We start from the raw sequence: 27454 nt of genomic DNA, 5'->3' as shown, positions 1-27454 counted from the left end.
GCCTAGAATTATGCTTACAGCATCCACGTTCATCAGTCTTTCTAACAACCCTTCAAAGTTGAGATTATCCCTATTTTTAAAGATGAAGAGATTGGAAGTACCAATAAACAACGTGCCCAGCATCACACCATTACCAACCAGCAAAGCTGGGATTTTTTTTTTTTTTGATTTTTTTTTTTTTTTTTTTGAGACAGAATCTCACTCTGTCACCCAGGCTGGAGTGCAGTCGGGCACGATCTTGGCTCACGGCAACCTCCACCTCCTGGTTCAAGCAATTCTCCTGCCTCAGCCTCCTGAGTAGCTGGCATTACAGGCACAGGCCACCTCGCCTGGCTAATTTGTGTATTTTTAGTAGAGACGGGTTGCACCATGTTGGCCAGGCTGGTCTCAAACTCTAGACCTCAGGTGATCCACCCACCTTGGCCTCCCAAAGTGCTGGGATTACAAGCATGAGCCACTGGCCCAGCCAAAAGCTGGGATTTTAATCCAGGTCTGTCCACTGCCAAAGTCCATGGTCTTTCTAGCACATCAATGGTTTCAAATTGTGCTCAAAGAACACAAAAGCTATGATACCCAAATATGGATGACAAATAAAAAATGGTAAATTACTTAGTAATTTCAGGTTGTTAACAGACAATCTTTCAAACATATGGTCTATGGAAGAAAAAATAACAAACGGAATTCTTAGTGGTGAAAAAAAAGAGAACCCCTATCGTAAGCTTTATGGTAGAAAAATATACGGGTACTTGAGGTTTCCTTCTAAATTATTCAATCCTCTCAACAAAGTGACAGATTCAGGATCTAAGTTTTATTCAAGAATTTAGAATATGTGGTTGGCTAGAGTGTCCTATATCTCTTAGAAAGCTGAGCAAAGCAGACAAGATTGAACAGCAGAAAGATAAAGGGACTCCACAATTTTAAATCCCCAAACAATTTGGGGTTAACAAGGCTAGTTTACTAGGAAAAAAACTCTACTTTTTGAATGTGTGGAGGAAATAACTTATTAGTGTGGTTCTGAAGCTTAGAACTGACACAAATGTGCAAAAAAATAAAATGGCACTTTACTAAGGGCTTGCAGGAGAGCAAAGGTATAAGGAGATGATGAATTGTGTACTGCTGGGTGATTGCTTTTTAATTTTCAGAGGACGTTTTGATTACTAAAAAGTCAATGACTATCCCGCTTAGCCTCAAACAAAACCTATACTGAGAATATAGTTATCTTGTAATAAACATGCTTATCTGTGAAAGAGACTGTCAAGCCAAAACAAAAAGAAATGAGGGGCACGGTGGCTCACGCCTGTAATCCCAGTACTTTGGGAGGCTGAGGCGGGCAGCTCACAAGGTCAGGAGTACCAGCCTGGCCAATATAGTAAAACTTCGTCTCTACTAAAAAACAAACAAACAAACAAAAAACAAATTAGCTGGGCGTGGTGGCAAGCGTCTGTAGTCCCAGCTACTCGGGAGGCTGAGACAGAAGAATCACTTGAACCCAGAAGGCAGAAGTTGCAGTGAGCCAAGATCACACCACTGCGCTCCAGCTTCCAGCCTGGGCGACAGAGCAAGACTGTCTCCAAAAAGAAAAAAAAAGGGCGGGTACGGTGGCTCACGCCTGTAATCCCAGCACTCTGGGAGGCCGAGGTGAGTGGATCACGAGGTCAGTCGAGATCAAGACCATCCTGGCTAACACGGTGAAACCCCATCTTTAAAAAATACAAAAAATTAGCTGCGCGTGGTGGTACGCGCCTGCAGTCCCAGCTACTTGGGAGGCTGAGGCAGGAGAATTGCTTGAACCCAGGAGGTAGAGGTTGCAGTGAGCCGAGATTGCACCACTGCACTCCAGCCTGGGTAACAGAGCGAGACTCCGTCTCCAAAAAAAAACAAAAACAAAAAAAAAAAAAAAAAAGAAAGAAAGAAAAAAAAAAGAAATGAGGCTGCTGAGGTAGAATGAAAAACAAAGATTTGAAATAAGTTTTTCTTTTTTCCTTTGGGGGTACCATGGAAAAAATGAAAAAAAAAAGTAGAGGAAAAGATTATGAAGCTATTTACTTGGATAAGCAAGTCTGAAGTTGCCTCTAAGAATTCCCTAGCGATTTTTCCTAAAATTGGAATGCTAAGACTTACAAGATGTATCAGATAGGTTATACGAAAGTATTCTGTGCTCAAGTGACCTTAGGAATTGCGGGATTATAACTGTTTTCTTGACTGCAGTACTAATGAAAGCTTTCAGGACAAACTATACATTGTGAAACTCTAGCAGATAAAATATGTGCCTTTCCCCATGATTTCTACAGAACATCAGGTATACAGAAAGACATTACCTTGGAAAGGTGGAGAGTGCATTAAGCAGCCTTAAGGGTCAGCTGCACACTGATGGTAAAGCAGAAAGGAATGAGTACTGAGATCAAGAGACACTGTTAACATCACAGGAAACAAGCAGATTTGGTGTGCTCCAGAAGAAAAGTCTCCTTTGTGATCACTCATGAGTTTTTGCCAAGATGATCTGAAGGTAGCCACTAAATCTTAAGGTAAAAAACATATAGCTACTGTACAGCTACTATAAAACACATACGTAAAACATACATTTAAAACACACATATATAAAAGACAACATAAAAGAAACACGCAGCTACTATAAAACATTTTTGAAAGAAATTAAAGATGACCTAAACAAAATTTTTAAATCTCATGTTGATAGACTGGAAGACTTAAATGTTTGGTTTTTTTTTTGTTTTTTTTTTTTTTTTGAGACGGAGTCTCGCTCTGTCTCCCAGGCTGGAGTGCAGTGGCGCAATCTCGGCTCACTGCAAGCTCCGCCTCCCGGGTTCACGCCATTCTCCTGCCTCAGCCTCTCCGAGTAGCTGGGACTACAGACGCCCGCCACCGCGCCCGGCTAATTTTTTGTATTTTTAGTAGAGACGGGGTTTCACCGTGGTCTCGATCTCTTGACCTCGTGATCCGCCCACCTCGGCCTCCCAAAGTGCTGGGATTACAAGCGTGAGCCGCCGCACCCGGCCGACTTAAATGTTAAGACTGCAATACTAATCAAGTCGAACTACTGACTCAATGCAATGCCTATCAGAATCCCATTTGCCTTTAGTGTAGAAATTGACAAGCTTACCCTAAAGTCCATACAGAAATGCAAAGGACCCAAAACAGTCAAAACGATCTTGAAAAAGAACAAAGTTGGAGCACTCACAATTCCCTGTAGTAACCAAGATAGCATGGTACTGGCAAAAGGATGGACGTGCAGATCAATGGGATAAATTTAAGACTCCAGAAATAAGCTCCTACATTTTTCATCAACTGATTTTAGATAAGGATATCAAGACAATTCATTGGAGAAAAGAATATTCTTTTCAACAAATAGTGCTGGAACAACTAGATATCCACGTGTAAAAGAATAAAGCTGAACCTCTTCCTTACACCACACATAAAAATTAACTCAATATGAATAGGAGTAAAGCTTCATGACCTCGGATTAGGGAATGGTTTCTTGGATATGACACCCAAGGCGCAAGCAATCAAAGAAAAAATAGAATATATCAAAATTTAAAACTTTCGTGCTTCAACAATCATTGAGGAAGTAAAAAGATAATTCACAGAAAAAGAGACAATATTTGCAAACTCTATGTCTGATAAGGGACTTGTATCTGGAATATATAAAGAACTATTATAACTCAATTTAAAAAAAAGACAATCCAATTTAAAAATGGGCAAAGGTTCTGGATAGACATTTCTCCAAATAAGATATAAAAATAACCGACAAGCACATGAAAAGATATTCAACATCCTTAGACATTATGGAAATAAAAATTAAAGCTACAATGAAATACCACTACACCCACTACAATAGCTATAATCAAAGACAAACAGCAACAAGTGTTTGCAAGGATGCAGAGAAACTGGACCCCTCGTTTACTGCTACTAGGGATATAAAATGGTACCGTGGCTGGAGGAAAGAATCTGGCAGGTCCTCAAAATGTTAAACACACAGTTACCACATAAACCAGCAATACCATTCCCAGGTATCTACACAAGAACAACAAAAACATATGCTCACACAAACTTGTAGATAAACACGCATAGCAGTGTGATACATAACAGCCAAGAAAGTCTAAACACATCAACTGACAAATGGATAAACAACATGTGAAATATCCATGCAACTGAATATTATTCAGCCATAAAAAGGCCTGAAAATTCTGACATAAACTGCAACATGGATGAATCCTGAAAACATTAAGCTAAGTGACAGAAGCCAGACATCAAAGGTCACATACTGTATGATTCCATTTATATGAACACTCCAGAACAGACAAATCTATAGAGACAGAAAGATTAGTGGTTGCCTAGGTTAGAAGGAGGAAGACCAGTTGGGGGGAACGGAGAATGACTTTTTGGGGTGATGAAAATGTTCTAAAGTTAATTGTGGTGATAGTGCCAGAATATACTAAAAAAACAATGAATCATACACTTTAAATGAATGAATTGTATGGTATGTGAATTATATCTCAACAATACTGTTTTAAAAAAAAAAGAAACATACAGCTACGTTTACTATCCTTTTAATAAGTTCCAAGACAGCAGGGACCTTGTCTTGTCTGCCACTATATTCAGCATGTGGAATAATACCTAGCACACAGCAGACACTTAATCATGATTGAATAAATTAATCTACTATATATAAAAACTTACAAAACTAGCCAAATCTATTACTAGCCCAAATATTTGTCTTCCTGTTTACTTCCCTACCTTCGACCCATACCCACCTTCTAACTCTCTCACTCTGCTCAAAGTTTCCTGCACTCCTAATTGTAAACTCCCATGGACTCTTCAGATCTCATTTGATTTAATCAGTCTGTTATATCCCAACTCTGTTTTCCCTTTTTCCTAGGGGATCTAACCCACCTCTATGCTATTACTTTCCAACTATTTCCTAAACCTGTCCTGTCTCTTATATTCTAGAGCTGTTTACATATATGGCTATTTAAAATTTGTTAAAATTAAATGAAATTTAGAATTTCGTTCCTTAGTCATATTTCAAGTGCTCAATAGCCTCATGTAGTTAAGCACTACCATATCAGTCAACACTCACATTAGAAACATTTCCATCACTGCAAAGTCATACTTGACAACACTGCTAGAGAGGACATACTCAACTACCTACCAGATACCTGCATATACTTGTTTCATAGGCATCTCAAAATCCAGTGTATCCAAATTATCCTTTATCTCTTCACCCCTCCATTTTTATTTTCTTCTCATCCCAAGCTCACCTTCATACCACCTTTCTTGAATATTCTTATATTGCTAAATGGCACCACCTACCCAGTCGCCATGGCAAAAATCTCAGTCATCCTAAATTCCTCCATTCCTTCACCTCCATCCAAACAACTACCAATCCCTATAGGCTGTCTTTCATTAACAAATTCCCCTTCTCTCCATTTATATTGCTATTATCTTAGTTTAAGCCCTCATCACTCCTCACCTGAATAACTTCATTAGTCAATAGGTCTTTCAGGCTCCAGGTTCCCATTTCCTCCAATGTGCAAATCTGGTCACATACTCCCCTGCCTAACACCTTTCAGTAGTAATGCTCTCAGTATCACATATGAAGCCCTGCGTGCCATACCACCTATGTCTTTAAAATCCTGTATGCAACTAGCTCTTCCCATGTCTTTAACCCCGTATGCAACTAGCTCTCCTTTATTTTCACTTCCAAATGCCACACTGCTTCCACATACTGTTTTCTCTGCTGAAACATCTTTCCCTGTCTATCTGCTGAGAGAGAACCTAGTCATCTTTTGAGATGTGGTTTCAGCTTTATTACCTACGTAACGGCATTCTGCACCTCCCAGATTATGTACTCAGACTGACAAGTAAACTTCTTTGTGCTTCTTCCTACCCTCCTTCTTTCCCCCAGATGAACACTGTATGGACTATTCTTTGGGTACCTACGTCTTTGTTTATATGTCAGTTTTCCTCTACTAGAATTTAAGTTCAATGAGGAGGGAAAGGCCTTATCTTATTCATCTTTATAAACCCAGCACAATTCTTAATCATAGTAAAAACTCTTAGCGGGGTGTGGTGGCACACGCCTGTAATCCCAGCTACTCAGGAGGCTGAGACAGGAGAATCGCTTGAACCCGGGAGGTGGAAGTTGCGGTGTGCTGAGATCGCGCCATTGCACTCCAGCCTGGGCAACAAGAGTGAAACTCCATCACAAAGAAAAAAAAACCTCAAATGTTTGTTATATAAATACACAGGCTTTCCAAAGAAGGAAGCACAGGAAAAAATTAGAGATGGTCATAAATATTAACCCTATCCAACCTCCATACTCTCTATAACTCTACACGTGCCTGTTAAGTAAATATTGGGATTACTATGTTGTTTTCCCCACACAGGTCTGTAGGGATAAAGTTATGCCTTGGTAAGGAACTATCTCAAAGGAAAGTTTACTCTTAGAGTTGACTTGCAAGAGAAGTTGCTGATCATTAGACAGAAACCTGAACTCAGAAGGTAGGACTTCATGACTTAACTTCCTTTCTCTTCCTTTCTCTTTCTGGGGTCTAGAGACAGAGGAGTTCTTTTTGTTTTTTCCTGATACACAGCCTTGCTCTGTTGCCCAGGCTGGAGTGCAGTGGCGCAATCTCGACTCACTGCAACCTCCACTTCCTGGGTTCAAGCGATTCTCCTGCCTCAGCCTCCCGAGTAGCTGGGATTATTACAGGCACATGCCACCATACCCGGCTAATTTTTTTGTATTTTTAGTAGAGACGGGGTTTCACCATGTTGGCCGGCTGGTCTCAAACTCCTGAGCTCAAGTGACCCACCCACCTCCAGCTTCCAAAGTGCTGGAATTACAGGCATGAGCCACCTGGCCAGCCTAGAGGAGGAGTTCTTAACTCTTTTTTTGCACCATGGATCCTTCTGGCAGTCTGGTGAAGCTTATGGACCCCTTCTCAGAATCCATTAAAAATGGATTAAAATACATAGGATTACAAAGCAAACCAATTATATAATATAAAATCACAAAATATTTTTAAATGTAAGATAGTAATGTACATGCTCCCTAATTTGTGTGTGTGTGTGTTTTTCTTTTTTATCAAGACAGAGTCTTGCTATGTTGCCCAGGCTGGTCTTGAACTGCTGGGCTCAAGCAATCCTCTAGCCTCGATCTCCCAAGGTGTTGGGATTACAGGCAAAAGCCACTGCGCCAAGCCTTTCCTTATTAAAACATTAAGTAAGACCTAGCATAAGGTATAACAGCAACAGTAATGAGCAATTTCAATACTTTTACAATATAAGTAAACTGAAGTTAAAACATTTGTGAATTATTTTAGTTTTAGTCATAAATACTGGTAATACAACTGTGGTTTAGTGTTTTCACAACTTAAAAGAAATGTTCAATTTCAGTTAGCCATTAATGAAAATAAATGTGACTTTTTTTCTCAATCATGTTCACACACCCCCGCCACCTTTCCCTAAATTCTGAATTAATATAATAGAAATATCAAAGAAAGCACATGTGGATAATAAAAAAGGTCAACCAGAAAATAACGATATTCATGTTATTGGCTATATCGTTTCCTTTTTAACACTTTGACTTTTGTCAAAGTTTTATTTTTATATTTCATTCTTGATGGAACATTAAAATACACTCACGCCTGTAATCCCAGCACTTCGGGAGGCCAAGGCTGGCGGATCACCTGAGGTCAGGAGTTTGAGACCAGCCTGGCCAACATAGTGAAACCCCGTCTGTACTAAAAATACAAAAATTAGCCAGGCATGGTGACAGGCGCCTGTAATCCCAGCTACTGGGGAGGCTAAGGCAAGAGAATCGCTTGAATCCAGAAGGCTGAGGTCGCAGGTTGTACCACTGCACTCCATCCTGGGCCACAGAGTGAAACTGTGTCTCAAAAAAAAAAAAAAAAAAAACAGCTTCTGCACAGCAAAGGAAACAACAGGGTAAAGAGACAATCTGCTAAACAGGAGAAAATATTTGCAAACTATTCATGTGAAAAGGGACTCATATCAACAATACACAAGGAAGTCAAACAATTCAACAACAACAACAACCAAAAAACAAATAATCTCATTAAAAAGTGGGCAAAATGCTGGCTGCAGTGGCTCATGCCTGCAATCCTAGCACTTTGGGAGACCAAGGCTGGAGTTCAAGACCAGCCTGGCCAACAAAGGGAGAACCCCGTCTCTAAAAAAAAAAATTTTTTTTAATTAGCCAAGCATGGTAGCATGCTCCTGTAGTCCCCAGTTACTTGGAGGTAAGGGATGGGAGGGGCTGTGGGAGGATCACTTGAGCCCAGGAGGTGGAGGGTACAGTCAGCCATGATCATGCCATTGCACTCCAACCTGGGCAACAGAGACCTTATCTTAAAAATAAAAATAAAAAAAACAGTGGGCAAAAACATGAATAGATATTTCTCAAAACAAGACATACGAGTGGCCAACAGGTATAAGAAAAAATGTTCAACATCACTAACCACTGGAGAAATGCAAATCAAAACCACCATGAGATACCATCTTCCTCCAGTCAGAATGGCTATTAGTTTATTTTTATTTATTTATTTATTTATTTATTTATTTATTTATTTATTTATTTTTGAGACAGAGTCTCACTTTGTGGCCTGGGCTGAAGTGCAGTGGCGTAATCTCAGCTCACTGCAACCTCCACTTCCTAGGTTCAATTGATTCTCGTGCCTCAGCCTCCTGAGTAGCTGGGACTACAGGTATGCACCACCACACCGGGCTAATTTTTGTACTTTTAGTAGTGACAGTGTTTTACCATGTTGGCCAGGCTGGTCTTGAACTCCTGGCCTCAGGTGATCCACCCGCCTCAGCCTCCCAAAGTGCTGGGATTACAGGTGTGAGCACCTGGCCCAGAATGGCTATTATTAAAGAGAAAAAAAAAAATAGCAGATGCTGGTGAACGTGCAGAAAAAAGGGAACTCATACACTGCTAATGAGAATGTAAATTAGCACAGCCACTATATAAAACAGTAGGGAGATTTCTCAAGAACTAAAAATTGAAGTACCATATGATCCAGCAATCCCACTACCAAAGATTTATCCAAAGGAAATCAGTTTAACAAAGGGGTATCTGTACCCCTCATGCTTACTGCAGCACTATTCACAATAGCCAAGATATGGAATCAATCTAAGTGCCCATCAATAAATAACTGGATAAAGAAAATGTAGTGTATATACACAATGAAGTACCATCAGTTATAAAAAAGAATGAAATCATGTATTTGCAGTAACATGGATGGAACTGGAGTTATGTTAAGTGAAATAAGCCAGGCAGAGAAAGACAAATATCACATGTTCTCACTCCTATGTGAGAGCTAAAACAGTGGGCCTCACAAAGATAGAAAGCAGAGTGATGGATACCAGAGACTGGGAAGGGTGCGTAAGTGAGGCAAGGGAATGAAGACAGGTTTGTTCATGGGTACGAACATATAGTTAGATAGAAGGAATAAGTTCTAAGGTTCCACAGCAGAATAGGGTCACTATAGTTAACAAAGCATTATATATTTCAAAATAGCTAGAAGAGAGGGCTTGAAATGCTCCCAACACAGAGAAATGATAAATACTGAAGGTGAGGGATACCCTAAATAACCTGACTTCATCATTATACATTCTATACATGTAGCCAACTATTACATATACCCCCATAAATATGTATAAATATTATCAATAAAGAATAAGATTTCAGTAATGAATCTGTGTAATGTCTACTAGACATCAACTGTATACATGCTTGACTGGTGCTACAAAAAAAAGGGGGGGAGAGGAGTGACACCTTGCCATCCTCACCCTGAAGCTAGCTTCATGCTGGCAGCAGCTATCAATAATAGATCGAGAAAGGGAAATCTTAGGAGACCAAATCAGGGCCAAGAATCCAACTTCCTCTCACAGTGAGATTTCACTGCTACTGTCAACTTTAGAGATTCAGGTTTTATTCTTCTTAAGAAAGGCGACATTGCTCTATAATGGCAACTTAGTAGATTATTGATTTATATTGCCATCTGTAAAAAAAATAGTAGTAATAGTTTACACCATTATCAAGACAGTACAAAAACATATTGGGACTGAAGATGTTTCAGTATTTTATGAGACTACCTATTAAAAAAACTTTGATGCATAAAAGCACATACCTGCAGTAATTCCAGGGTCATAGGAATATTCTTAAGCTCCTTTAGCAAATCCAATGCTCCAGCCTATAAAATAAAATAATTTCATATTGAATTCCCAAGATGGTAAAACAGGGACTAGCCAGAAATAAGGTTCACGGGAGAATCACAGATAACACCTAAAGAGGAATAAAATCAGATAAGGAGCAACAGCACCACCTATAGCTTATAGCCAAATATTCCAATTTGATATTAATTTAATCTATCATATTTCATCTAACCGAATATATTCACATTCTATTTCATTTAGTCTAATGTTTACTTAATGTACTATATCTGGATAAATCATTTCTTTGTATACCATCAATAAAGAAAAAACAATTAAGCTATGATACAGTGTTTTATTATAACTTTTTTTTTTTTTTTTTGAGACAAGAGTCTCACTCTGTTGCCCAAGCTGGAGTGCAGTGGTGTGATCTCGGCTCACTGCAACCTCTGCCTCCCCTCCTGGGTTCAAGCGATTCTCCTGCCTCAGCCTCCCAAGTAGGTGAGATTACAGGCACACGCCACCACACTGGGCTAATTTTTGTATTTTTAGTAGAGATGGGGGCCAAGCTGGTCTCAAACTTCTGATCTCAGGTGATCCGCCTGCCTCGGCCTCCCAAAGTGCTGAGATTACAGGCGTGAGCCACCATGTCTGGCATTATAACTTCTTTCTACTTTTGCTTATCGAAAGAATTATTTTAGAGTTGAAGTTTTTACCACGTCACCTTTTACATATGTAAAAACATATATATAAGTAAAACAAAATTGGCTGTTACTAAAAGTACTTCACATTCAGAACTTTTTGACTCAGATTCAACAGTATCTGTTTTTACCCCACAAAGAGCTGTTTAAGAACACAAGTGACAAAGCATTTCATAGAAGAATCCACAAAAAAGCTAATGCCGTGAGCTCTCGGGCTGGCTATGTAGTAGTGTGCACAGCTGCTTTTCACCTCTAATGCTCTTCACAGTCATTTGGTTCCTCAGGATTCAAAGAGTACTCCACTAACCTCTCTCAGATTTCCTTCCAAGCCAATGACACTCATTCCACAAGTTTTGATGCTAGGTTTAGCATTCTGCCTGTGAAAGAACATCACAATGGCCATCTGGCCAATGATATGTGTACCTATCCTGCTTTCTAAAATGTTAAAGTATGAAAACAAGCACCCTACAAATCAATGAAATACAGGATATCCCCCCCAAAAAACAGAAAGAACCATAGCATGTCCCTCATTAAACACGCCAAAGGAAAAAGCGAGCAAAGACTCTCATAGTATCACTTTATTTCTTAGATATAAAATCAAGTAAAGGCTTCTAGTCATGTAATTTTTCATTTAAAGGTGACAGACATTAGGCTTGGCCTTCCAGAATAAAGCCATTAGGTTTTATTCTGGTAACAAAGAGTTACATCATTTCAATTTAACCCAATACCTCATAAATTAAAATTTAAGTTCAACAGAAATTATGACACATTATTATAAATAATGTTCTAATTATCTGCTGTTTAAAGATCTCTCCTGATCTTAAAATTCTATAAATTCTTCCTATTTAGAGTCATCTAGAAACAGTAAAACATTAAAGTTGTTGGAAAAGAAATCTAACACTGACTTAAAACGTATTATTAAACAAGAATTTCTACAGGTATGACATTGTTGTGAGTAAATGAAGTCTTCAATCCCTTATCTGCAAATTCCCAGACCAAAAACCTTTGAAAAGCAAAAGATTTCTAGATTTCTCATAGGTAAACTCATTTGGCAGCTAAACCTAATCGCAACACATCTAAAGCTATTTGTGCTCTATTTATACCATGTAATGTGAATATTATAACTGACTATAGAAATGTTAAGGCCGGGCGTGGTGGCTCACGCCTGTAATTCCAACACTTTGGGATCACGAGGTCAGGAGTTCAAGACCAGCCTAAGACAGTGAAACCCATCTCTACTAAAAATACAAAAATTAGCTGGGCGTAGTGGCGGATGCCTGTAATCCCAGCTACTCAGGAGACTGAGGCAGAGAACTGCTTGAACCCAGGAGGTGGAGGTTGCAGTGAGCCGAGATCGCGCCACTACACTCCAGCCTGGACGACAGAGCGAGACTCCGTCTCAAAAAAACAAAAAACAAACAAAAAAAAGAAAATGTCTGGTTGCTGAAGAGCCCAAATTCTGCTGGGGGTATTATGTAATATATGATGTATGTACCAAATTATCTTTATAAAATCTGAAAAATCTGGAATTACCAAATATATCAGACCCTAAGGGTTTTGATTAACAAACTGTAGAAGTCTGGACAACACAGCATGACCTCCTCTCTGCGAAAAATAAAAATAAAAAATTAGCTGGCCATAGTGCCTGTAGTCCTAGCTACTCCAGAAGCTGAGGCGGGAGGATTGCTCGAGCCCAGAAGCTTGAGATTACATGAACCATGATCGTGCCATGGCAGTCTAGCCTGTGTGGACAGAGTGAGACTCCATTTCTAAAAGAAAAATTTAAAAAACGACAAAAAAAAAAAAAAAACAGATCGTGGGCCTGTATTCTCTACCTACCGTTGACATTTTTCTTCTACCCACACTTCCAGGATTTCTGATCCACTTCTGACCAAGAATCACTTAATAAGGGTAAAGAATCACACTTCTAGAAGTTCCTTAAAAAGTAGGGTTTCCTAAGTATTAAGTTGATTCTTCTAACATATTAGCAATGAGACATACGGTTTAAATTGTTTTCCAAGTAGAGGCAATATATTTGCATTAATTGTGTTACTCTCCTTTTCTACTCAGTTCTCTGGTGAGGCCATGGTTGGAAGAAAAAGCTAAAAGTAACACTCATGGAATAAAACTATGACCTTTCTGAAAACTGCACTGTGCTCCAACCAATTCGAATAAATATTTCACTGAAGGGTCTTTAAGAAATAACTATGGGCTGGGCACGGTGGCTCACACACGTGGCTCACGCCTGTAATCCCAGCACTTTGGGACGCCGAGGCGGGAGGATCAATTTGAGCTCAGGAGTTCAAGACCAGCCTGGCCAACATGGTGAAACTCCATCGCTACTAAAAATACAAAAATTAGCCAGGCGTGGTGGCGGGCATCTGTAATTCCACAGCTACTCAGGAGGCTGAGGCAGGACAATCACTTGAACCCAGGAGGCGGAGGTTGCAGTGAGCCGAGATCGTGCCACTGCACTCCAACCTGGACGACAGAGCAAAACTCCATCCCAGAAAAAAAAAAAAAAAAAAAACAGACAAAAAGAAATAACTATGATGATCTGAATGAGTGAAACGCAAAACAGATAATCATACATTAATTTGGTGACAACAAACTTTGAGTGCTACTACATGCTTGGCATTGTTAAATACTTCACATAGATTTAATTCCACCTTCACTATAAACCCTATAGAAGCAGGTATTATCTCCATTTTACAGATGAGGAAATATGTCAAGAAACTTGCACAAGGTCCTATGATTACTAACTAAAAAGTTAAGATCTACTCCAGTAATGTCAAATGTACCAACCTCTACTGTGCTGGGGATACAGCAGTGAGCAAGACTGAAACCCTTTCTGACATCAGGGAATTTTAAAACAAATAGAAATCTTTGATCATCTATTTCAAACCCTTAATTACACACAAAAAAAGAAACTTAAACCCAGAAAAGAAAAGTGACTTGCCCAAGGTCATACTGATGGGTAGTAAGGTCATGAACTAGTCGCCTGACCCTTATACTGCTGCCCTTTCCCCAGCAGTGCACCAGTGGCAGCACTCCTTTGTGAACTCAGGTGACTAGTATCACAAACAAGAAGCTGTATTTTAGCCCTCCCCAAGCATCACCTAGCTCTAAATGTCAAGTCTAGGCCAGGCACAATGGCTCAGCCTGTAATCCCAGCATTCTGGGAGGCCTAAGGCAGGAGGATCACTTGAGCCCAGGGGTTTGGAACCAGCCTGGATAACAGAATGAGATCCTACCTCTATTAAAAAAAAAAAAAAAAAAAAAAAAGAGGCCGGGCGCGGTGGCTCAAGCCTGTAATCCTAGCACTTTGGGAGGCCGAGGTGGGCGGATCACGAGGTCAGGAGTTCGAGACCATTCTGGCCAACACAGTGAAACCCTGTCTCTACTAAAAATACATAAAAAATTAGCAGGGCGTGGTGGTGGGCGCCTGTAGTCCCAGCTACTCAGGAGGCTGAGGCAGGAGAATGGTGTGAACCCGGGAGGCGGAGCTTGCAGTGAGCCGAGATGGTGCCACTGCACTCCAGCCTGGGGGACAGAGCCAGACTCTGTCTCAAAAAAAAGAAAAGAAAAGAATATATGTCCAAGTCTACGAGTTTGTAGCATCTCCTATAGATGATGCAAGAGAAACTCTTCTTTAATTTCCAGAGCCAAATTTAGTTCACACTACTGGCTGAAAGATAAACTACAGCTATCACACTATTTTATTACATTGTTGGTGCTCCCATCTGGTAACAGAAAAAAAGTGATTTTATAAACCATGATATTCAAACTTATACTATGTGCTCAGTATTCTCAAGACCATGTAGGATACAAACATCCCTCTCCTCAAGGAGATGTAAAAAGAAGGGAGTAATAGGGATTTACAGTTAAGAATATGGCGTACATATATGACAGATTTAGATTCAAATCCATGCTCTGACATCTGCTAACTACAAGATCTTGGTAATGTTATTTGTCCTTTTCAAGCTTCAGCTTCTTTATACATAGGTGAGCATAATACACCAACCTTGAGTAGTAGTTAAAACAGCCAAATGAGGCAACATTACACAGATAAAGTATCAAAACAGAGGGTCTGACACATAGGATGGTTGATGAGGAGTACAAAAATATACAAATACTTATTTCTACCATAACAATAATCTCCAAGGGCCATAAGCCAGCATTTTCAGTGAGCATATTTAAGCTCAATCAAGTAAAACAGTTACTTCTTCTACAATAATGTCTTCTTCATAGGCAGTATTATAAGATTTCAAGGTTAAAGAATTAAGATATTATCTATTTTTTCTTTTTGAGACAGTCTCACTGTGTCTCCCAGGCTGGAGTGCAGTGGCGTGATCTCAATTCGCTACAACCTCTACCTCCTGGGTTCAAGCTATTATCCTGCCTCAGCCTCCCAAGCAGCTGGGACTACAGGCGCCTGCCACCACGCCCAGCTAATTTTTGTATTTTTAGTAGAGATGGGGTTTTACTATGTTAGCCAGGCTGGTCTTGAACTCCTGACCTCGTGATCTGCCCACCTCAGCCTCCCAAAGTGCTGGGATTACAGGCGTGACCCACTGTGCCTGGCCCATTATCTATTTTCTTAAACAATGAATTATAGATATTTGAGTTGTAGCTCAATAACATCACTATAAAGCTAGGACTTATAATATTACTATGTCATCTCAAATTTGCAGTTAAACTACACCAAAAGCACAAGCAACAAAAGAAAAAAAAGTATAAATTCATCTTCATCAAAATTAGAATATTTTATACTTCAAAGGCCACAACCAAGAGCGGACAGACAACCCACAGAATGGGAGACAGTATCAGCATATCTAACAAGGGTCTAGTATTCAGAATATAAAGAACTCTTACAACGCAATAATAAAAAGACAACCCAATTTAAAAATGGGCTAAGCCATTGTGTACTCTAGCCTCGGCAACAGAGCCAGACCCTGACTCTTTTCTAAAAAATGGGAAAAGGATCTGAACAGACATTTATTTCTCCAGAGAAGATATGCAAATGGCCACAAAGCAATGAAAAGATGCTCAACATTGTTAATCACAAGGGACATGCAAATCAAACCCACAATGAAATACCACTTTACACCCACTAGGAAGGCTATAATCAAGACAGATGATATTGGTGAAAATGAGGTGAAACTGGAATCCTCACACACTGCTAGTTGGAATGTAAAATGGTGCAGCCACACTGGAAAGGTCTGGCAGTTCCTCAAAAGGTTAAACATAGTTACTATACGACCCAGTAATTATTCTCCGAGGTATACACCCAACAGAAATGAAAACATATGTCGCCAGGCACGGTGGCTCACGCCTGTAATCCCAGCACTTTAGGAGGCCGAGGCGGGCAGATCACGAGGTCGGGCAGATCACGAGGTCAGGAGATCGAGACCATCCTGGCTAATACAGTGAAACCCGGTCTCTACTAAAAATACAAAAAATTAGACGGGCGTGGTGCCGGGTGCCTGTAGTCCCAGCCACTCCGGAGGCTGAGGCAGGAGAATGGCAGAAACCCGGGAGGTAGAGCTTGCAGTGAGCCAAGATCACGCCACTGCACTCCAGCCTGGGTGACAGAGCAAGACAGTTCGACAGAAATGTTTTTAGCAGTATTATTCACAACAGCCAAAAAGCTGAAACAGCCCAAATGTCCACCAAATCATGAATGAATCAGCAAATCGTGGTTGGGTGCAGTGGCTCACATCTGTAATCCCAGCACTTTGGGAGGCTGAAGCTACGGGTAGATCACCTGAGATCAGGAGTTCTAGACCAGCCTGGCTGACACGGTGAAACCCTGTCTCTACTAAAAATACAAAAATCAGACCGGGCGGGGTGGCTCACGCATGTAAATCTCAGCACTTTGGGAGGCCAAGACAGGCGGATCATGAGGTCAGGAGTTTAAGACTGGCCTGGCCAATATGGTGACACCTCATCTCTACTAAAAATACAAAAATTAGCCGGGCGTGGTGGTGCGCGCCTATAGTCCCAGCTACTCGGAAGGCTGAGGCAGGAGAATTGCCTGAACCCGGGAGGCGGAGGTTGCAGGGAAGCGGAGGTTGCAGTGAGCCAAGATCGCACCACTGCACTCCAGTCTGGGCGACAGAGTGAGACTCTACCTCAAAAAAAAAAAAAAAAAAAAATTGCAGTACTGTGTATCTACCAGTACAGTGGAGTACTTTTCAGCAATAAAAAGTAATAAAATAGTGGTGCATAATATAACATGAACTAACCTTTAAAAGACTATACTAAGGCTGGGTGCGGTGGCTCACGCCTGTAATCCCAGCACTTTGGGAGGCCCAGGTGGGTGGATCACCTGAGGTCAGGAGTTTGAGACCAGCCCTGATCAATATGGTGAAACCCTGTCTCTACTAAAAATACAAAAATTACCTGGGCATGGTGGCTTGCACCTATAGTCCCAGCTACTCAGGAGGCTGAGACAGGAGAACTGCTTGAACCTGGGAGGCAGAGGTTGCAGTGAGCCGAGATGGTGCCACTGCACTCCAGCCTGAGCCACAGAGTGAGATGAGACTCTGTCTCAAAAAAAAAAAAAAAAAAAAAAAGACTCTACTAAGCAAAAGAGGCCAGTTACAAAAGACCACATACTGTATAATTTCACTGATAGAAAATTTCCAGATTTGGCAAACACACAGACAGAAAGTATATTAGTGGCTGTCAGAGGCGTGTGAGAAATTAGTGGGGGCAAATGAGGGCTGAATGAGGAGTGACTGCTTAATAGGTACAGGGTTTCTTTTTCGAGTGATAAAAATGTTCTAAAATTATACAGTAGTAATAGTTGCACAAACCTGTAAGTACACTAAAAGCCACTGAATTAACAGTTGACCCTCAAATAACATGGGTTTAAACTGCACAGACTCACCTGAGAATTTTCTTTCACCTCTGCCACCCTAGATGACAAAACCAACTCTTCCTTTCTCCTCAGCTTATTCAATGTGAAGACAAGGAGGATGAAGACCTTTACGACGACCCACTTCCACTTCATGAACAGTAAACATATTTTCTCTCCTTTATGATTTTCTTTTATTTTCTTTTTTGAGATGTTGTCTCACTCTGTCGCCCAGGCTAAGTGCCTATAATCCCAACATTTTGGGAGGCCAAGGCAGGCAGATCACTTGAGTCCAGGAGTTCTAGACCAGCCTGCGCAATATGGTGAAACCCCACCTCTATAAAAAATACCCAAAAAAGGCTGGGCTCAGTGGCTCACGCCTGTAATCTCAGCAATTTGGGAGGCTGAGGCAGGTGGATCACTTGAGGTCAGGATGTCAAGACCAGCCTGAGAAAAATGGCAAAATCCCATTTCTACTAAAAATACAAAATTAGTTGGGTGTGGTGGCACGTACTTGTAGTCCCAGCTATTCGGGAAGCTGAGGTGGGAGAGCTGCTTAAACCCAGGAGGCAGAGGTTGCAGTGAGCCAAGATCATGCCACCACACTCCAGCCTGAGTGACTTAAACCCAGGAGGCGGAGATTGCAGTGAGCCAAGATCATGCCACCACACTCCAGCCTGAGTGACATGACTGCACGAGTTATACTACTACAAAAGTTATACTACTTGACCGCATGCGGGTAGGGAGGGGGGATGGTGTGAGCACCACAACCTCTGCATTGTTCAAGAGTCAACTATACTTTAAGAAGGAATTTAATTCTATTTCTCAATAAAGCTGTTATTAAAAATTGTATAGTCATTCTAAATTTTGAATTATGCTAATTAATCTAACTCTGATATAGATATGAAAGTTTTGTTGCAGTTGTTGTTTTAACTCAGGTACTTGGAAATGCAAATCAATATTTCAGGTACCCCGGCTCCTAGGAAATTCTAACATTTAATTTCAATTTCTCTCCCTGCAATTTAATTCCACTTAACCTTGAGCCTTCAATGAAATAAATAAATAAACCTCAGCACTACCCACAAAATCTCTCCATGAACTTCAAAACTTTATGTCCTTGCCTCATTCCTCCTTCTATAATCTAAATGAATCCTTTACAAAGAAAGGCAACCTCAGATTGTTTTTTAGGCCTTATTACATCCTTTAGGCCCACAATCCTACACTAGAAGCATTTTATATTCACTTAATCCTTACTAAATTATCTCCAGTTTACCATGACAAAAAACATTTTAGTGATGACAAAGAACTTGCCTAAAATCACACAGCTAAAGTTCAGAAAAGCCAGGATTTGAACCCACATTAGGAGTCAGACTTGGTTACTGACATCAAATCAAAGTGACAAGAAAAAAGCTTAAGCGGAAAACAGCTAATACCTAAAAATTTCGAACTACTTTCTGTGGTTCACTGTGGCTTGGTCATGTGCACTTGAAATCAAGTACACACGTGGGACATCTTGGGTAGAACTAGGGTCAGGATATTGATCTAGGTATCTAGAGAAACACAGCTGTCCCAAAACAGCAAGTTCATACCCTTATTTCCTGATTTTGTATTCACTTAATTGTATCCATGCATGGTTCAAAAACAGATGCAAGGGTCTTCTAGAGAGACACTGTAGCTTAAGAGAGGAGTAGTACTAGCTTTGGAGCAAAACAGATTTAGATTCACATCTTCACTTGGCCACTTACTAGCTATTTGGCTTAAGACAATTCACTTAACTATTCTAAATACTTAGCATCCTCATTTTCAGAATGAGGATAATACTCATCTTGCAAAGTTGCCTGAGGAATAAATGGGATAAGGAATAAACGGGATAAGTGTGACACCTATGGTTTTAGTAAAGGAATAAATGGGATAAGGAATAAATGGGATAAGTGTGACACCTATGGTTTTAGTAAAACAAAATTATTCAGGTAAAGCAGCAGCATGTTAAAATATTTTTTTAAATGACATCTAAATTTGCACTTAAATTTGTCAATTCTGATGACAACTATTACTCTTCAAAGTTAACTTTTTCAGGCTGGGTGCAGTGGCTCACATCTGTAATCCCAGCCCTCTGGGAGGCCAGGACGGGCAGACCACCTGATATGAGGAGTTCGAGACCAGCCCGGCCAATATGCTGAAACCCCATCTCTACTAAAAATACAAAAATTAGCCAGGCATGGTGGTACACACCTGTAGTCCCAGCTTCTAGGGAGGCTGAGGCAAGAGAATCGCTTGAACTGGGGAGGCGGCAGAGGCTGCAGTGAGCCGAGATTGCACCACTGCACTCCAGCCTTGGTAACAGAGTGACACTGTCTCAAAAAAAAAAAAAAAAAAAGGTTAACTTTTTCATAATATAAAACATTAAAAAAGTTGGGAGACAAATCTGAAAACTATAGAAAAAAAGAGAAACACATATACCATAATTCTACAACCCCTAAAACATATTCTGTTGAATTACTGAACACTTAAAAAGCCATCTGTAGGCTGATGATGCAGTTGGGGAAAAGATCAGTGTCATTCTGACCATTTCTCTTTCTCTGTATTTCATCAGCCTGTTTGAATTTCCAGAGGACAAGCAGGGAAAAGCCTGGGGAAAACAAAAGTACAAGAGCCAGTCAGTTTTACTTTTCTTTTTGGGAGGCAAGTTTTCATACTGGAAAAGTTTTGAACTACCTGAAAACTTAGATTTGAGAAGAAAACTTAGATTTGAGGATTATTTGTGGAGTTTATTCTCATTCTCTTCCAGACTCATTACAAAAGATCTGAAAATTTGTTGACGATTTGAGAACTGCAGATAAATATGAACTTATCTTCTCCACACCTGCCCACTAAAAAAGTACTCATTTTAAGAAACATCTATTACAAGGAAAGAAACAAAATCAAGCAAACATCTAATGCATTAGATGATTAAAGGATACATATTACAGCCTAAGTTGGAGAGAAAATTACCCAACAAATGGCTTTTTTTCCCTGGGAGCTTCTACTGTGCAAGTCTGGGGATCTCCAGATCAGAGAAAAATTTTCCAGTTTAAACAAAATAACGAAAATGTTTCAATAACCAGATAACCTATCAAATAACCAGAATTTGAAGTGGGAAATGAAGGGCCATTATCAATGGGGGGGGAGAATGGCACTGGTAATATCTAGAACAGAAAATAAACAGGAAATACTTTAAAAGGCCAAAATTTGCAAATACTGATTAACAGGGTATGAAATGAAATACGAGGCAATGCACCTGTTAAAGGAAAAAGGGGAACAGAGGATGTTTGAAGTCTTACGTATTCAGTGTTAACACTAATTCCTGATCTAGCTGTCATGTGGAAAGCATGTTGTCCAGAAGAAAACCTGGGTCCTGGCTTATTCCAAACTACACAGTACTTAATTTAAGTAGTAGTACTTAATCTCTCTCAGTGTCTTAATCTGTAAAATGGATACCCTTTATACACTCACAGCTCTGTGTGAGTCACAAAAGAATTTTGAGCAGATGCTTTTTAACTCCAAAGTGCTGTACAAATCAGAGCATCCCTTTTCTCTTCACATTAGTTTGACATGGAATTTACTTCATAGATGGAAGAAAAATTATTTCAGGTACACTGATGATAAAAATGTGCCGAACGTGGTTAAACAAATTTAGGTGAAGACAATTATATAAGTTTACCTGAGAGGCCAGGAGCGGTGGCTCAAGCCTGCAATCCCAGCAATTTGGGAGGCCGAGGTGGGCGGATCACCTGAGGTCAGGAGTTCGAGACCAGCCTGGTTAACATGGTGAAACCCCGTTTCTACTAAAAATACAAAAAATTAGCCAGGCGTGGTGGCGCACGTCTGTAATCCCAGCTACTCGGGAGACTGAGGCAGGAGAATCACCTGAACCCGAGAGGCGGAGGTTGCAGTGAGCCGAGATCAAGCCATTGCACCCCAGTTTGGGCAACAAGAGTGAAACTCCGTCTCAAAAAAGTAAGTTTAGCTGAGAACAGATGAGTCTGACGCAAGGGACTGAAAGTGCCACACAAATGGGCAAACTGTAGAAACTGGTCGTATGACGATTTCTTACAAACCACAAAAGGGCCTGCTCACATAAATATTCATCAATAACAAGAAAATGCCACCAGTATTAACTGTAAACCACTTAGAAAATGCCCAACAATATAATTTGTCCAAATCCCTCTACCAGCATTCTGGTGAGTGTGCGTGCTTTAGTCATAACTCTTCTGTACATTACGACAGGACAACACCCGCTTTTTATAAAACGTTTAGCAACTCGCCAAGAAACTAGCACACTTTACCTTTTTAATCGCTAAGCAAACATGTAGCGAGCGCAGTTGAGATAACCAGGCGGACGTTCAGCCCTCTTCAAAAATAAGATACAGGAGTTTTACATTTTACCAGCCCGACGTCTAATACCGATCACAAGCCTCTATTTGATGCTCTTTCTAGATGTTGGCCACGGATCACGGAAGACTCCATTCTTTCAAGTTCTGAGGACTTTCTACGCTTCAATTCCTAAGCTAAATTGTCAAGGTTTTACTACCATGAAAGTTTAAAGTCAACGGAGAGCGTGCCCTAATCCCTAAATCGATTAGGTTTATTACGCAGCACCAGCGAGAAGGGACTGGAAATACAAGAGCGAGTGGGTCCTAACGCGGGTGGCCGCGGGACCCGACGCCCCGGGCCCGGACACCCTCACCGGGGACGCGGGCGCCGCGGGCCCGACTCCCAGACGGGAGGCTGCAAGGGGAGGGGAGACAGAAGGGGGGAGGGAGAAGGAGAGAGGGGGGGCCCCCTCGGGCCGGACCGCGGCCCGACCTCCCTCCCGGCCCGCGCCGCTCGCCGCGCTCACCGCGTTCTTCTTCTGCACCATCTTGTCCATCTTCTTGGCAAAGCGGACCACTTCGTCCTCCATGGCTCCGGCAGGTCTTCTCCGCGCCCAGCCCGCTGGCAAGGGGAAGTGGGCGAAGCTGGAGCGGAGGACACAGCAGGAGCGACCCCCGGCGCGCGGCAAGCCCCACCACCGCAGGCCCGGGCCTAGGCCCCCTTCCTCACGAAAGAAGCCCGCGGCAGCGGCGGCTCCGGCTCCGGCTCCTCCTCCCCAGGCAGCGACAATCGAACACGGCGCGCGACGTGCAGGCGCTACCAATTGACTGCAGATCGCTGGGAAGGGACGAGCCCAGGTTCCCGCTAGGCGGGCGTCGGGCTAGCGGGCAGGCGTGGCTTCCGGCTAGAGGGTCGGGGAAGGCGCCGGGTTTCGCTGGGCGTTCACCTCTGTCCCCGCCCCCGCACAGGGCGGGTTTTCGACCCCCTGTTGCCTCGGGACAGCCCGGAGTTTTAGAACCCGCGGAGGCCCAAGTAGCTCCAAACGGGGGCAGATTCCGAGCATGGAACTTTGGCAGGTTTTAAAGTCCGTGGGAAGCCAAGCACTTTCTCCATAGGAGACTGCTACGGGGAAAAATGGAACCCGCGTCCTCTAAATTAGGTTACGGAGTTACTCGTTTTAAGAGTTCTTTTTTTTGGGGGGGGACGGAGCCTCGCTCTGTCGCGAGGCTGGAGTGCAGTGGCGCGATATCGGCTCACTGCAGCCTCCGCCCCCTGGGTTCAAGCGATTCTCCTGCCTTAGCCTCCCGAGTAGCTGGAACTACAGGCGCCCGCCACCACGCCCGGCTAATTTTTTGTATTTTTAGTAGAGACAGGGTTTCACCATGTTGGCCAGGATGGTCTTGATCTCTTGACCTAGTGATCCGCCCGCCTTGGCCTCCCAAAGTGCTGGGATTACAGACCTGAGCCACTGCACCCGGCTAAGCGTTCCTTTTAAAAAAAAAAAAAAAAAGAAAGAAAAAGAAAAAAACGGCCGGGCGCTGTGGCTCACGCCTGTAATCCCAGAATTTTGGGAGGCCGAGGCGGGCGGATCACCTAAGGTGAGGAGTTCGAGACCAGCCTGACCAACATGGAGAAACATCGTCACTGCTAAAAATACAAAATTAGCCGGGCGTCGTGGCCTGTAATCCCAGCCACTCGGGAGGCTGAGGCAGGAGAATCGCTTGAACCCGGGAGGCGGAAGTTGCGGTGAGCGGAGACTGCCATTGCACTCTAGCCTGGGCGACAAGAGCGAAACTCCGTCTCAAAAAAAATAAAAAATAAATAAAGGTGAAATCGTTTGTGAGCTCCTGGAGTACTAAGCCCCAGTCTTGGGCATGGCAGTTTGAATAGTTGAAAAACAGTTGACAGAAACCTTCTGGTCAGAAATTACACAAGGCATCCCACCAGCTTCTGAGGATCAGAGAGGAAGGTGACTTAAGTTGTGACAGGGTTCATAGTGGAGAATGCAGGCTCCTCCAAAAAGTCTTTCCCCATTTAAACCCTTCACTACCAACTCATGCTATTTGCAGGTATAACTCCCACACCACGTAACTATCATTCATCAAAATACATCGCCTAATAATGTTCTTTCTATACTGAGATGACAGACTTTTCCTGGTTATGACTCACTCATTTGGGGGAGAAGTATTGGGATCGTTTCCCTATTTCGTTTCGTTTTTAAATTATCTATTATTGATTTCCAGCTTAAATTGTAGTATTTGTTGAGATTTGTCTTGTCAATTTTTTTTTTTTTTTTTTGAGACGGAGTTTTGCTCTTATTGACCGGGCTGGAGTGCAGTGGTTCCATCTCGGCTGGCTCACTGCAACCTCCGCCTCCCGGGTTCAAGCGATTCTCCTGCCTCAGTCTCCTGAGTAGCTGAGACTACAGGCGCCCACCAGCACGCCCGGCTAATTTTTTGTATTTTTAGTAGAGACGAGGTTTCACCACGTTGGCCAGGCCGATCTCAAACTCCTGGCCTCAGGTGATCCACCCACGTCGGCTTTCCAAAGTGCTGGGGTTACAGGCGTGAGCCACTGCGCCTGGCCTATCTTGTCAATTTTTATCCATATCTATGTGTTCTAAAAAAGAACACACAGAAAAAAATTGTTTTCTACAGAAAATGTTGCAATATTTACATCCCTGTTTGCTGTCTGCTTCATGCCTCAATTAATGAGTATGTAAAAATTTCCCTTTATGATGTGGATTTGTACATTTATTCTAATAATTCTGTCATTTTTCTTTTTTCCCCAAAGAATCAGTTGTTTTTTTTTACTGTAAAATACACATAACACAAAATTTATCCTTTTAACTACTTTTCTTCTTTTTTCATGCTACCTTGTCTAAGACCATTTTTAACTTTTTTTTTAGATTTTAATTCATTTTATTTTATTTTTTATTTTTTTTTAGACGGAGTCTCGACCTAGGAGGCTGGAGTGCAGTGGTGTGATCTCAGCTCACTGCAACTTTGCCTCCCAGGTTCAGGCAATTCTCCTGCCTCAGCCTCCCAAGTAGCTAGGATTACAGGTGCCCACCACCACACCATGGTAATTTTTGTATTTTTAGTAGAGATGGGATTTTACTATGTTAGGCAGGGTGTTCTCAAACTCCTGACTTCAGGTGATCTGCCCACCTCGGCCTCCCAAAGTGCTGGGATTGCAGGTGTGAGCCACCGCACCTGGCCTGTTTTAGCTATTTTAAAGTGTAAAGGCCTGGTGTGTGCATACCCAGTGTGCATGGGATACAGCAAAGGCAACACTCAGATGGAAATGTATAGCTGTAGACACCTATGTTTAAAAATAAAGATCTCTGGTGGGGCGCAGTGCCTCACGCCTGTAATCCCAGCACTTTGGGAGGCCGAGGTGGGCAGATCACCTGAAGGCAGGAGTTCGAGAACAGCCTGGCCAACATAGTGAAACCCTGTCTCTACTAAAGATACAAAAATTAGCCAGTCCTGGTGGCGGGCGCCTGTAATCCCAGCTACTCGGGAGGCTGAGGCAGGAGAATCACTTAAACCCAGGAGGTAGAGGTTGCAGTGAGCTGAGATTGCGCCACTGCACTCCAGCCTGGGCGACAGAGCAAGGCTCCGTCTCAAAAATAAATAAATAAGTAAATATAAAATAAAAAAGTGTACAATTCAGTGGCATTTCTAATGATAACAATATAGTGCCACCATCGCCACTTAACAGTTCCCAAAAGTTTTCCAAAAATGTTCATCACCTCAAAAAGAAACCCAGTATCAATTAAGCAGTCACTCCTGATTCCTTTCTCCCCTCAACCCTTGGCAACCACTGATTGGCTGTCTCTATAGTCTTGAATATTCTGAACATTTTATCTATTTAATAAATAGAATCCTAGAATATGTGACCTTTTCTGACTGACTTCTTTCACCTAGCTGTTTTCAAGGTTCACTTGTGTTGTAGCCGTGTCAGTACTTCATTCATTTTTATGGCTGAATAATATGCATCGCATATAGGTAACACTTTTAAAATTCATTCATCACATGATGGACATAAGCATTGTTTCCACCCACCTTTCACTACTCCACATTTTCACTCTTGTGAATAGTGTAGCTGTGAACATGCCTGTACAAAGTTTTGTGGGAACACTTGTTTTCAGTTCTTTTGGGTGTGAACCTAGGAGTAGAATTGTTGAATTTCATGGTAATTCTACATTTAAAGTCGAGGAACTGTCCATCTGTTTTCCACAGCAGCTGCACCATTTTTACATACCCATCGGAAACGTTGTAGGGCTCGAACTTCTCTGCATCTTTGTCAACAATTGTTTTTGTCCTTTATTTTTATTTTTATTTTTTTGATACGGTGTTTCGCTCTTGTTGCCCAGGCTGGAGTGCAATAGCGTGATCTCAGCTCACTGGAACCTCCACCTCCCGGATTCAAGCGATTCTCCTGCCTCAGCCTCCAGAGTAGCTGCCACCATGCCTAGCTAATGTTTTGTATTTTTAGTAGAGATGGGGTTTCACCGTGTTGGCCAGGCTGGTCTTGAACTCCTGACCTCAGGTGATCTGCCCACCTTGGCCTCCCAAAGTGCTGAGATTACAGGAGTGAGACACTGTGCCCAGCCTGTTTAGTTCATTTTTAGAATTCTAATTATCTGATGAGGTATGAAATGGTATCTCATTGTGGCTTTGATTTGCATTTTCCTAATATGTTAAGCATATTTTCATGTGCTTGTTGGCCATTTCTATGGTTTTTTTTTTTTTTTGAGACGGGAGTCTCGCTCTGTCGCCCAGGCTGGAGTGCAGTGGCGCAATCTCGGCTCACTGCAAGCTCTGCCTCCCGGGTTCACGCCATTCTCCTGCCTCAGCCTCTCCGAGTAGCTGGGACTACAGGCGCCCGCCACCACGCCTGGCTAATTTTTTGTATTTTTAGTAGAGACGGGGTTTCACCGTGGTCTCGATCTCCTGACCTTGTGATTCGCCCGCCTCGGCCTCCCAAAGTGCTGGGATTACAAGCGTGAGCCACTGCGCCCGGCCTTTTTATTTTTTTGAGATGGGGTCTCACTCTGTTGTCCAGGCTGAATTACAGTGTCACAATCTCAGCTCACTGTAGCCTCCACCTCCCGGGTTCAAGCAATTCTCCCACCTCAGCCTCCCGAGTAGCTGGGATTACTGGGGAGCACCAACACCCCTGGCTAATTTTCGCACTTTTAGTAGAGATGGGGTTTCACCATGTTGGCCAGGCTGGTCTGGAACTTCCTGACCTAAGGTGATGCACCCACCTCGGCCTCTCAAAGTGCTGGGATTACAGGTATGAGCCACCTCCCCCAGCCTTCTATGGTTTC

General features: G+C 42.1%; 1 protein-coding gene across 1 annotated transcript in view; it reads right to left on the bottom strand.

Moving 5' to 3' along the window:
• Nucleotides 1-23019, bottom strand: part of TCEA1 (transcription elongation factor A1) — a 57470-nt gene extending 34451 nt beyond the window's left edge. Inside the window, exons 1-2 of the mRNA XM_032759773.1 lie at nt 22640-23019; nt 10176-10238 (exon numbers count right to left, since the gene is read on the bottom strand). Of these exons, the coding sequence (XP_032615664.1) occupies nt 10176-10238; nt 22640-22702 (126 nt within the window). The 5' untranslated portion in view covers nt 22703-23019. The remainder of the gene's footprint in view (nt 1-10175; nt 10239-22639) is intronic.
• Nucleotides 23020-27454: the final 4435 nt, after the last annotated feature.

Source organism: Hylobates moloch, unplaced genomic scaffold (genome assembly GCF_009828535.3).
Source record: "Hylobates moloch isolate HMO894 unplaced genomic scaffold, HMol_V3 SCAFFOLD_9, whole genome shotgun sequence".
Taxonomy (NCBI): domain Eukaryota; kingdom Metazoa; phylum Chordata; class Mammalia; order Primates; family Hylobatidae; genus Hylobates; species Hylobates moloch.
The sequence above is the reverse complement of the archived record's forward strand: the minus strand, read 5'-3'. Positions and strand labels throughout refer to the sequence as shown.